Below are 13,100 nucleotides of genomic sequence, written 5' to 3'. Positions count from 1 at the left end.
GTTTCCCAGGGTATCATGTACGTATTTACTCATTTCTTCAAACTTTTTGTTACACTTCTCATCCATTTCTATAAGGCATTTTTTACATGTTGTTTAAGGGACTCTATTGCTTTCATAAAGTCAATTTTTTCCACTTCTTCTGTGTTAGGGTGCTCAACTACTTCTGTTGTAAGATCATTGGGTTCTAGTGTTTTCATGTTGTTTTTCAAATTATTGGGTGAATTCTTGCCTTGGTGCCTGCCCATCTCTTCCTATTGATCCTATCTAATAGGTCTTTTAAACCGGATCAGGTTTCCCTGCTGGCCAAGGGTTCCGCTTAGCAAATGCCCTCGCTCTGTTTCCTGGTTCCTGCCGCAGGCCAAGAACCCTCTCACCCTTCCGAAGGGTCTTCAGGAACAGGACCAGGCTCCCCGTTTGCCAGTGACCTCACCAACAAAAGGCCTACCTCTTTGATTTAATTGTAGTGGGGCGATCTGCTCTCCTTATTGCGCGCCAGTCCCCGCCGCTTGTGTCTGCCGCCACGCCGGTCCTTGCCGCTTGCTGTGCCGCGCAGGTCCCCGCTGCTTGTATCTGCCACCATGCCGGTCCCCGCAGGTTCCCGCCACTTGCCTCTGTCGCTGCGCCGGTCCCCCAAAGCTTATTCCTGATTACAGCACGAGCCGCGCCTCTCCACCACGACTGTGCGCCGCGCCTCTCTGCCTAAGTAAAACTTTCTTTACTTCTTCAGACATTCTTTCTAAAGTATCTGTTTGAACCAGATAGCAAAATGTCATCCATGTAATGGTAAATTATAGATTAAGGAATTTTTTAAGAGGGAGGGGGAGGGGAGGGAGGGAGGGAGAGTAAGGGAGATGGGAGGGGGGGAGAGGATATGTGCATTATATTAACATATATAGTATAAGAGGCCACGCCCAAGTTGGCGGGTATCTTAAAGGCTACTGGCTGTAGGAATTCCTACAACAGGAGACCAAGGTAGAGTATTCAGGCTTTACTTTCTTAAATGATCCTGCACATCATGGAACCTTTTTATTAGGTTAATGATATTGTTAGATTTGCTTCCTAAACAAAGAATTCTGTCGGTCATATGGAGCAACAAGTAAAAGAAGATGGAAACAAATAGTTGAGCTAGAAAGAAGAATATTTCATTGAGCTAAGTAAGGAACAATGAAAGGATGATGCTTTTGTATAAAGTAGTATTTATCGCCTTAAGACAGGCAATTTGTTCTACCATTATCAAGTCAGAAATGCTTATTAAGTCTTTTCACAAAGGAAAATATGAAACTATTGTTGTACCTGTTATCCAAAAAACTTTTTATATCTTGTTAATTAGAGGAAATGATTGGAAATTCATTTTTTGGAAGGATTGTGATATAATACTTCCTACCTTCTATTCACACAGAAGGATAACTTGGAACTTCTATTGAATAGTTGACAGTTTTTTGAAGAGTTTAATGATTTCCCTGCTAAAAATACCTCAAAAGGTTGTTTTAAACTCTAATCAGCTTATCTTGGAAGTATTTATTTCTTTGTTTAAAGATCAATCAAGAGACCCGCTATGGATTTAAACCGAATGCTTAGCCAGGTACTATTGCCATCTGCAAAGACTATAATAGTCTAGTTATCACTCATACGTTGAATGTGTCTTTTTCTATTTTGTTTTGTTCTTTTTTGTTTTTTTTTAATGCCCTCTTTTATCTCTATGTGTTTCTTGTCAGATTGGATAAAATCCGTTTGAGGGGTACACATGGAATATGATAAATATACTAAATTAGCAGTTTGGGAATATAGCAGAAGGGTGGATCTTGGCAAAATCTTAAAAGAAGTTTGCCAAAATTCACCTTGATAGAAAAAACTCATTGGTTCAGTGAATTTTTTGCATGTATATTGCTTATGTGTTATGAAATTTATTTAATTGCATGTGTCCAAGGAGAAACCCATAAGGCTTGATCCTAAGCCTGTTTAAAGTGGGCATCTGAGACTTTTGAGCGACTCTGAGTTCCATTTTCCTTTCAAGAGATAATGTCAAGTAAACTACAGATTTTTTTTTTTTGACTCCAGACTGATACAGAAGCCCAACCAAGGCCAAAGAAATGTAAAAACTATTCTTAAGTCATAGAAACTGGGAGATGTATAAGTTATTAGGAGCAATTCTTGAAACAGTAGTATGATGTGATGAAATAAATTTAGAAAAGTCAAAAGAGAAAATTGCTATCTGAAACTGTCTCTGTAATAGAATCCCAAGATTTGTCAACTCTGATTTGATTCATTTGAAAGGAATGAGATTACCAATAAATAGGTATCTTTAAAATATTGTATCTAAGGAGCAATCTAGACTTTAAGGCAATAAAATATTCTTGAGGAGTTTCATCTTAGGGATACTGGAGCGTTGGCTCAGTGGTTAAGAATACTTGGTGCTTTTACAGAGTTCAGTTGCCAGTACTCAGATGAGGTAGTTTATAGCTAGCTGATTTTATCTCCAGCTTGAAGGGATATGTCAATGCCTTCTCTTGGCTTGTGTGGGCATGCAAATAACACACACATACACACACTATGTAAATACATAAATAATAAATTTTAAAAAGAAATTTAAATCCCATGATGTTTTCTTTTCTTTGAATCTAGAGTAAAACAACCTAATTTTTTAGAGTAAATATTTTGAATAAAATGTGTGATAATAGTTTAACTTTAAACATTAGAAATAAAGCATCTCCGTTAAGACTTGAAGAGAATAATTAACTATAAATTTTAGGCCCAAGTAGTAAGGCTTATTTATTATTATTATTATCATCATCATCATTTTTATTATTAATTATCATTATTATTGTCATTATTGTGGAAACCAAGCATATAGTATATGTAGAGTTTGTATCCCTTTTCATGGATATGATCTTTATAAATTTCCACAGGGAGAAAACTATCTTCCCCTGAAAAACTATAAGCAATTCATGTTTTTGTAAAGCTTAAATGTTTATTCAGGTAATAGATAGTTGAAAACCATTACAACTAGTTATGTTTATTTGCTCAATGATTCAAATTTTTTCTTTTCTAAATTTACTCTCTTTGTTTTCTACTTTTGGAGCAAGTAAAAGTTACTTTTGCATTTTAAAGCAAAAATCAATTAGCCTTCTAGTACTACTCTTTAATTATTTAACTAGAGAAGATATAGTTTACTTTGAAAAGGGATGGATGACTTAGGTTACAGTTCATGGTGTTTTTATTACTTAGTATTTTAGGAATATTTAAAGGAATACCTTTATTGATTATGTGGCCTCTGTTTTAGCAATTTTATCTTTCTTAATTCTACCCTTTAATTTCTTGCTGTATGAAGAGTAAGCATAGTTCATCTAATGAAGGGAGAATAATATTTAGTCTTGTAAAGAGTGTGTAAACTTTCAGTACTAAGGAAGTGCTTGGATGTGTATTCTTTGAGTGCTTCATAACACAAAGCTATCATGTTCTTGACCCCAGTTACCAGGGGTTGGATTATAGATCACTGCAGAAGTCATATTTAAGTAAGTCTACCTGCTTCTGCTTTGCTGGATCATTTGATGTGATGCATGTTGATTGTAGTCCTTGGAATATACATTATTCCTCAGATGTCAATAGATAACTATAATGCCTCTTCACAATGCAGGATTATCCGTTTTCCTCCTAATGATTAGTATTGTCTACTGTTAAAGACATTTTTCCCATATCCAAGATCATCACAGTAGCATTCTGCAAGCCTTATTGTGTTACTTTTCTCTTTTAGGTCTCCAACATGCTCTGCAACTAGTTTTGTTTGTGGTATAAGGAATAAATCAAGTCCCATACCCTTAATCATCATAAAGATTACCTGATTGACTTTGTACCAGTAACTGAAAAGACTCCCTACTGTTCTACTGGGTTCCCTTTGTTACAATATAGATCCCATATATTTCCTTAGCCTTAAATATTAATCATTATTAACTGAGAATTCTTTTTTTTTAACTTTTCTTTTTTTTTTATTGAGAAAAAAAAGAAAAAAAATTTCCGCCTCCTCCCAGCCTCCCACTCCTCCCGCCCTCCCCCCACTCCTCTCCCCCTCCTTCTCAAGTCTGAAGAGCAGTCAGGGTTCCCTGCCCTGTGGAAAGTCCAAAGTCCTCCCCCCTCCATCCTGGTCTAGGAAGGTGAACATCCAAACTGGCTAGGCCCCCACAAAGCCAGAACAAGAAGTAGGATCAAAACCCAGTGCCATTGTCCTTGGCTTCTCAGCAGCCCTCATTGTCCGCCATATTCAGAGAGTCCGGTTTTATCCCCTGCTTTTTCAATCATAATCCAGCTGGCCTTGGTGAGGTTAAACTTTCATTATTTGCAGATGATATAATAGTGTACATAAGCAACCCCAAAACCTCCACCAAAGAACTCCTAAAGCTGATAAACACCTTTAGTAATGTGGCAGGATACAAGATCAACTCCAAAAAATCAGTCGCCCTCCTATACACAAAGGATATGGAAGCAGAGAGGGAAATCAGAGAAGCATCACCTTTCACGATAGCCACAAATAGCATAAAATATCTTGGGGTAACTCTAACCAAGGAAGTGAAAGATCTATTTGACAAGAACTTTAAGGAATTGAGAATTCTTAAAAAACAATTCAAGAAGCAGAAGAAAATTTATAACTGATTAGTTACTGACATACTTTAACAAACTAATGCAGTTTGTGATGAAAGTTAGAAATTATTATTTGTTTTAAAAAAATCTTTGCCCATTACTTCAGCATTAGAATAGTCAGTGGTTTTGTTTTCTATAGTTTTACTTATCCATGACCAAACATAATTCAGAAGTACTTTATAAAAATACCAGAGATGAACAATTCTAATTCTTAAAGCATTTTGTTCTTTGTACAGTATCTTTAAATAGTGTTATTCTGATGGTGCTTGTCTTTAAGTGTTTGTTTTACTTTAGAATAACTGAAACCTAAAAGTAGATGCTAGTAGTCTTCTGATGCCAAAAAGAAACTGTGAAGTGCTTCCATTCATTTAATGAAAAGATAAAAGTAAGATAAATTTATTGAAACATGGGTAGTAATGGAGAAAAAAAATGACATTTCAGTAACTTTATATTGTTCTGTTTATTAGTTATTATTGTTAACCTCTTATTGCATGTAACTTACAACATAAAATCTGTCATAGATTGTGTAGGGAAAAATATACACAGGGTTTTATAATAGCTATATTTTCAGGCATCAGTTGGTTCATTGGGGCCTTGGACTGCATCTTCCAGAAATGTGAAGAAACCGCTATGCACACCTTCTGAAGATGCCATCCATTATTCTGCAATAATAACTTGCTGAATTGACTTTTAAAAACATTCATTGTTCTCATTCATTTATACAAATAACTATTCAGTATGGTTTTGAAACTAATAATTTTTTACTATTATAGAAACAGTCACCCTTTTGAGATAGAATATGCTGTTTTATCTTTGTACCTGTGCGACTATCTATGTTTGCATTGAAAATACACTCCATTAACTAAATTTAATTATCTGATTCTACTACTGAATAAAAGTTGGGTGACTATTTAAAAATCTTTAACAAAACCAATGTTCTTTTCAGAGATTATTGAAACTTAATTTTCATGGTCAGCTTTTGTTTCAACATTTGTCTTTGAATATTGGATAAAATTAAAGTTTGTAAAGCAGTTTCTGATACAGAGGAGGCTTTTGTGTGGGTGTTATATTTTGTTCTCTGAGCTTCCAGAGCAGGTTCACACCTAGAGAGGATTTGTACTGTCTCCAGGACAGCTAATTTACATACTCGCCTTTCCAGATCCTTCAGTTTTCTTTCTAAAGAGCAGCTTCCTGTAAAAGCCTTGGTAATCTTAACATCTCTTACACTTCATTTCTACATTCTTCCTAGTTTCAAATCTCATTCCACACTATTATCTTCATTAATTAAAACATTATTCAGTCAGGAAGTACTTAGACAAGTTCATTATTTTGTTTTCTCTCTTTTCCTTGGCTAAATAGATACCTGTGGAAGGACAGGAGCAGCAGACAGATTCCACCAAAGGGCGATGCCTGAGGAGAACCGTCAGCGTCCCTTCAGAGGGTCAGTTTCCTGAGTACCCACCAGAGGGCACCGCTAAACTAGGTAAGCTAAACAAAGGAATCGCTGCGTTTTATTGGAAGATTGGTGGATTTGTCTCTGCTACAGTGAAACATATGTTTCTTGTTAAACCTGTTTGTTCAAGTCAATAGCTTGTTAATTCAGATCTGAAGTTCATCGAGTATAACCAAGCAACTGCAGTTTTTGTATGCTAATAAATTTATCTGTGCACTGCTCCGTAGGGTTGATGTTTGGTTTAGGCAAGTTGGATGGCATATTTCTGCACTATTGCTGATCTCTGGGTTTTCAGAGCATTGGTAGTATTGTTCCAGTCACTGTGTGAAGGAACTTGGTATTGAGACACACCCTTTTCATAGCTGCTGGTGATTTCACTGTTGTCAGAGAAGGATAATTTCTTTGTTTTTTAAAAATATTTATTTATTATGTATACCATATTCTGTCTGTGTGTATGCCTGCAGGCACCAGACCTCATTACAGATGGTTGTGAGCCACCATGTGATTGCTGGGAATTGAACTCAGGACCTTTGGAAAAGCAGGCAATGCTTTTAACAGCTGAGCCATCTCTCCAGCCCCGATAATTTAACTTTGTATGTTCTACATAAATTATATTCAGACCAGTGTTCAAGTAGATGACGAAAAAATGTTAACCCCTTCCATTTCAGATCAGGGATAGCTTAATGATGATCTCACTGTTCCCCAAATCAGAAACACCCTAAACACATTTTAATTGTTATATTCCAAAATAATTGTTCAATATCAAAGCAGCTACACCATTTTATATCCTATATATTATTAGGTGTTATCATTTTGCAATATTTAAATAATTAAACTAGCACAGTAATTTAAAGGAATACACAATTTAATGAAGAAATTTGAAAAATAGTACCTGCTTTGGTACTTTTACATTGTACTATTATGTATTGATGAACTTTAAACATTATACTCATGGATACATGGTCAGTTGTGGTGGTGGTCAGTGTCTATAATTCTTTGATTTGGGTTGTTTTTCTAAGGTTTTTGTTGTTTAAATGTAGGCCATAATTTAAAACCTTCATTTCCCTTATGTCTTGTAAAACTTTCTGCCTTTAAAAAAAAATTAGGCTAGCTAATATTCTTTCCAAGTTTATTCTTTGGAGAAAACATATTCTGGTCATCTGGTTTCCTTTGAACCACTTTAGCATGTGTTGAAGTCAATGTTGGGGCACATAATATTAAAAACTTAACAGAGCGTAAGTGTTTTATAGCTTGTTTTATTTCACATGCACTGATATTGCATATATTTAAACTGGCTAAGGGCCACCAGCTTTCATTTCCTGTTTTCATTGTTTCTGCTATATTGAAGTGTTAAGGTTTTGAGGAAGTACAATCATAGTCTGAAGAATTACTACAGAGTTCTAGAAGAGACAACTAATGACTATATAGTAAGTAGTTAAATATCTGTTGTGTTCCAGGTACTGTTCTTTTTTTTTTTTATTGAGAAAAAAAAAATTTCTGCCTCCTCCAGGCCTCCCACTCCTCCCACCCTCCTCCCACTCCTCGCCCCCTCCCTCTCCAGTCTGAAGAGCAGTCAGGGTTCCCTGCCCTGTGGAAAGTCCAAGGTCCTCCCCCCTCCGTCCTTGTTTAGGAAGGTGAACATCCAAACTGGCTAGGCTCCCACAAAGCCAGAACATGAAGTAGGATCAAAACCCAGTGCCATTGTCCTTGGCTTCTCAGCAGCCCTCATTGTCCGCTATATTCAGAGAGTCCGGGTTTATCCCCTGCTTTTTCAGTCACAATCCAGCTGGCCTTGGTGAGCTCCCAATAGATCAGCCCCACTGTCTCCGTTGGTGGGTGCACCCCTCTTGGTCCTGACTTCCTTGCTCATCTTCTCCTTTCTTCTGTTCCTCATTGGGACTTTGGGAGCTCAGTCCAGTGTTCCAGTGTGGGTCTCTGTCTCTATCTCCATCTATCGCCAGATGAAGGTTCTTAAAGACAAAATAAGATGGCGGGTAGCAAAGGTGTCTGGTCTCAAAGCCGTTTTCTGGCTTTTTTTCTATAAAGGTCTGGAGATTGTCCTTACTAATGAGACTTAGTGACCATTTTGAGAGTTGTTTCCTAAAATTAGCTCTGAAATTTATCCTCATTAATATGAGAGGGCAAAACTTATCTCTGGAGATAATCTTTTTCATGCCAGTTGAATCTTGTATTAGTTTCCTGGTGATTTTCTTTAAGCAGGATCACCTTTTGTGGAATGTTCCATTGAACATTTGTGTTTGCCACATTTGGTGCCAGTCTCAAGAGTAAAAAAGAGTATGTGTGTGCACGTGCATGCATGTGTGTTGATTTTCTTTTACTTAACAAGATAAAAACACATACAGAAACAAAAATAAGTATTTAAAGATTAATTAATTATTTCTACTGGTATCTCTGTGTGCCTGAAAGTAGAAATTGAAAATAAATATGCTTAGTACATCATCACATAACAATAACTATTTAGGAAAATAAATCTAATGTGGTGTGCAGAACTTTGAGATAGAAAATTATAAAAGGTTTTAAATAAGTGAAAGTCTGGGAGGGCGATTTGTACTGAGTGTTTGAGAGCTTGCCTAGCATACATGAAAGACTGGATTCAGTCCTTAGCACCAGGTGGGAGAATGTGTGTGTGTGTGTGTGTGTAGCATTTTTGTATAGAAAACAGTATTCTGTGGTGATATTTTGTCAACTCTTAGGATTGAAATTTCTGAATAAGATTACTTTTCTAAGTTATCATATAGTCTTAATTTCACCTAGAAATGCATAGACCAAGGATAGCCAGGATATCTGGGAGCGGTGGTGTATACTTTTAATACCAGCACTCTGGAGGCAGAAGCAGATGCATCTCTGTGAATCCAAGGCCAGGCTGGTCTGTATTGCAAGTTTCAGGCCAGCCACAGCCTTATAAAAGTCACTATGTTAGAAGAGGGCACCAGATTTCATTACAGATGGTTGTGAGCCACAATGTGGTTGCTGGGAATTGAACTCAGGACCTTTGGAAGAGCAAACCACTGAGCCATCTCTCCAGCCCCAAAAGTCACTATGTCAAAACAAACAAAACAAAAACAAAAATAGGGCAGAGTAGAAGAAAACAAAACAAGAATACCTAACCTCATGATGTCCACATCTGTTTAAATCTAATTGAATAGAATTCAGAATTCTGAAATGGTTATACTTTTATGTAGGACATACATTGTTACAAAGAAGGCCTGAAAGAGCAGTAAGGTGGGCAGTCCTTTCAGCCATTGGTGTCAGGTCAATCAGATAATTCTAATGAAGAACAAGGGTGTAGGGCTTCACTTCTTTCCTAAATCATGCTCAGAACCAGTTCAGATGTGGTGTAGGTTTAAAACAGGAGTAACACAGTAGACTTGCAGAATGTCTTTAACAGAAGACAAATAGCAGTAATCATTAGGAAAATAACTGATTTAATTGATGAAGATTAGAAACTGTCAAATAAAACAAGTAAGAAAGTTAAAAAGCAAACGATGGAGCAAGACAGTATGCTTGTAAGATCTATGATGGAACATGATTGACTTGGTATATGTACAGGTTTCCTAGTGGAAAATGAGTGAGTGAGAGACTTGGCACGGTATTTTACTAAAGAATTCATTGAACAGTACACCCAGTGGTGCCTGCTGGCTCATTCATTTAGATGAAGCTCCAAGTAGCAAAACTAATCTGTGGTGTTAGAAGTCAGGGCAGTGGTTAGTTTCAGGTAAGAGGCAGGAATTAGCAAGATGGAAGGATATGACAAGCATCTGGAGTACTTTCAATGTCCTTTTGTTGACTCAGGCAGTGCTTGCACCACTCATGTCCACTTTGGGATAGTTCATGAGTTTTGAGCACTTTTCTATATGAGTGTTACACTTACCAAATCTGGGGGCGTGGTGGGGGGATGTGCAAAGATCATGTTGTCAAATAAATGGACAAAATAATTGAGCAGAGAGGAGGATAGTGAAGAACTACTATCAACTTTATTATATGTTACTGAAGGGAAGCATTAAGATAAGGACAAAAAAAATCAAACATCTTGGTATTTAGGGACATTAAGTTTCTTAGTGAATTTAGTGTAAAATAGCAGTTTTGGTGGTATGATAATAGCAGAAGCCATACTGAAATGGTTTGAAAGATAGTATATTCAGAGAGGGAATTGAATAGCAAGCTCACTTTATACCTGTCAAAGGGATGGCAGGTTGATAGATACTCGATAAGTAGTGACTGAATGAGTAAGGAAAACCAATGAAGAATAAAGCTGAGGAAAGATAAAGGACGGGATGCCTGCTAATGGCCATGGTGGCAGTGTTAGTGTAGTGATATTAATGACTACTATGCTGTTCTCTCTTTCTTTCCTTTTTTCTGTGTTTGTTTGTTGTTTTCTGAGATAGGGTTTCTCTGTAGCTTTGGAGCCTGTCCTGGAACTAGCTCTTATAGACTAGGCTGGACTCCAACTCAAAGAGGGTGATTCACCTGCCTCTGCCTCCGGAGTGCTGGGATTAAAGGCGTGTAGCACCACTGCCTGACTTAAATTTTTTAAAATCTGTGTTCAACAGGAATTTTGATTTGTAGTTTTCCTTTTCCCCCTTCCCTTCCTTCTTCCTTTCCTTTCCTTTCCTTTCCTTTCCTTTCCTTTCCTTTCCTTTCCTTTCCTTTTCTTTCCTTTCCTTTTTCCTTCCCTTTCCTTCTTCCTTCCCTTTTTCCTCTTCTTTCTGTTTTTCTGCTGCTTTTACCAACTGTCCTATCAGGTGTGCCAGTTGACAAGAAGAGGCCTTTCTAATCTGCTCTCTTATCATTTTCATCCTGGCATAGTGTGTTACTTATTTTTGTGAAGGGGACTAGGGGCGATTTGCAGCTATTTCACCATTTTTCCAGCAGATGGCAGTAAAATGTCTCAAATAAAGTACAGTTATTCAAGTCCTTTGTGTAGACAAACTAATGAACAGGGTTGTTGTTCTCAGCACATTCAAAATACAGGGATTGGTGCCTAAAAACAAGATAGTACAGTCCTTTATAATGTGACCCAGGCCCAGGATTCTCTTAACCAACCCCAAAGCGTTGTTAATGTATTCTAATTTTATGTATGCTAATTGATAGTATTAGTACATATTAACACATGTTAGTATTAATAAAACACTGTTGTGATTGGAAGGTCAGACAGGAAGGGAGAATGAGTGGATAAACAATTAGGAGTAACTTTTAGATTCAACCTGGATACTTAGGGATAGAAATAGCACATGAAACTTAAGCTTCTAACTGTACTTCATCCAAGCTCTAGTAAAGCTGTAGTAAAGGATTTATTTTACTTTAAAGACTCAGTCTTTCAAGCATATGAAAAACAAGAAAAGTACACACACACACAAGCACACATGTGCATATGTATGCTTGCTCACTGACATTCTCACTCAAAACTAGTAACAGTTAGGTTATGGTAAAAGAGCCATAACTTTGAAAGAGCCATTAACTCCTGGGTCATGTATTTTTCCCCCCATTTTACTGTGTTCCCTACCTATACCTCTAGTTATATTTTCAGGGAGGATAAACAAATCCAAAAGTAACCCAAGTATCCAGATTTGAGATAGCAGGAGAAATTAAAAGCAAGGTATTTTACCAAATACAGGGTAAATAAACAAATGTTTGCACACTGCAGAATGAGACTTCTCCATCCTACTTTCCTTGCCGCTATTAGCCCTCAAGCAAATATTTAGAAGAACACTATTCTTGTATTTTACTAGCAGAAGAGGAGAAACATGATACAAGCTTTCGCTAGACTAGCAAACATAAAGTGAAAGGCAGATACTAAGATTAGCAGACAAACAGAAAAACAAAAGTAAAACAAAAAAATGTAGGTATGGTGACTAGAAAGTCAACTGGAAATTGAAAGTAATTTTTCTCTATTCTCAGAAAGATAACCATATGTGTGTGTGTGTGTGTGTGTGTGTGTGTGTGTGTGTATACACACACACATATATATATATACACATCAGGTACTAGATGCTACATAAAACACTGAGTTCTTGTATTTTTAATTGATGCATAAAATGTAAACATAGAGCATATAAATGAGGATAGGTTGGATTTGTTGTGGTTTGGTTTGGTTTTGTTTCTTTGAGATGGGGTTTCTTTGTATCACATTCCTGGCTGTCCTAGAACTCCCTTTGTAGACCACCCTGGCCTCTAACTCACTGAGATCTGCTTGCCTAGACAGTGGATTAAAGGCTGCACCACCACCACCCCATGGGGATTGGATTTTAATACATGTGTCCATTGCATAATATTTCAAACAGACTAAACATAGTTGTGTCTTCAAACATCTATTTTTTTTTAATGATGAAAACTTTTAAAATCCTTTCTAGCTTTCTGAAAACTAGAGTGAACTATTGTTATTGTCTGTACTCACCACTGTGTAAAGCACACCTGGATATCTTGCTCATCTCCAAATGTGACTTAGTAACCACTGGCCATCTATTCTTTTAATTAACCCACCTCATCTCTAGCCTACGTAAACACCAGTCTCCTCTCAGCTTCACTGAAATCAGCTATTTTAGATTTTACATGTGAGATTATGTGTATTAGAAAATTAAACAGAAATAAAATGAACAGTGTTCAGCCATAAAATCCTGTCAATTGAATCACATGGATGTACCTATATGGCATTAGGTCAATACGTCAGATACAAAAGGATAAACACCCTGTGCACATCTCACTTATAATTAGAATCTGAAAAAGCTGATTTCATAAAAATTATTAATAGAATAATGTTTACCTTCAAGTGGGGGTGTGATTGAAGGTTGGAAAGGATGTGAGGACAGTTGGTTAGAGAAGAATGTGTTACTAGGTTTTGTAACAAACACAGCAGGGTGAACAAGGTTACACAGAACACATTATTTATCTCTAAATAGTCTAAAGAGAATTTTGAATATATTTCACCATAAATAAATAGTAAACATTAGGGTGATGGGTATTCTGAGTATCCTGAGGTGATAATTAGTTGGTGTAT

At 36.7% G+C, this 13,100-nt stretch overlaps 1 protein-coding gene across 4 annotated transcripts in view; it reads left to right on the top strand.

Annotated features, from left to right (window-relative positions):
* Rasal2 (RAS protein activator like 2) overlaps positions 1 to 13,100 on the top strand; it is a 284,303-nt gene that overhangs the window by 130,040 nt on the left and 141,163 nt on the right. For all 4 annotated transcript variants that reach the window (XM_013352533.2, XM_005363926.3, XM_005363927.3 and 1 more), the window contains one exon: positions 5,992 to 6,115. In XM_013352533.2, coding sequence (XP_013207987.1) covers positions 5,992 to 6,115 — 124 coding nt within the window. The remainder of the gene's footprint in view (positions 1 to 5,991; positions 6,116 to 13,100) is intronic.

Source organism: Microtus ochrogaster, assembly GCF_000317375.1.
Source record: "Microtus ochrogaster isolate Prairie Vole_2 chromosome 6 unlocalized genomic scaffold, MicOch1.0 chr6_random_2, whole genome shotgun sequence".
Classification (NCBI taxonomy): Eukaryota; Metazoa; Chordata; class Mammalia; order Rodentia; family Cricetidae; genus Microtus; species Microtus ochrogaster.
The sequence above is the reverse complement of the archived record's forward strand: the minus strand, read 5'-3'. Positions and strand labels throughout refer to the sequence as shown.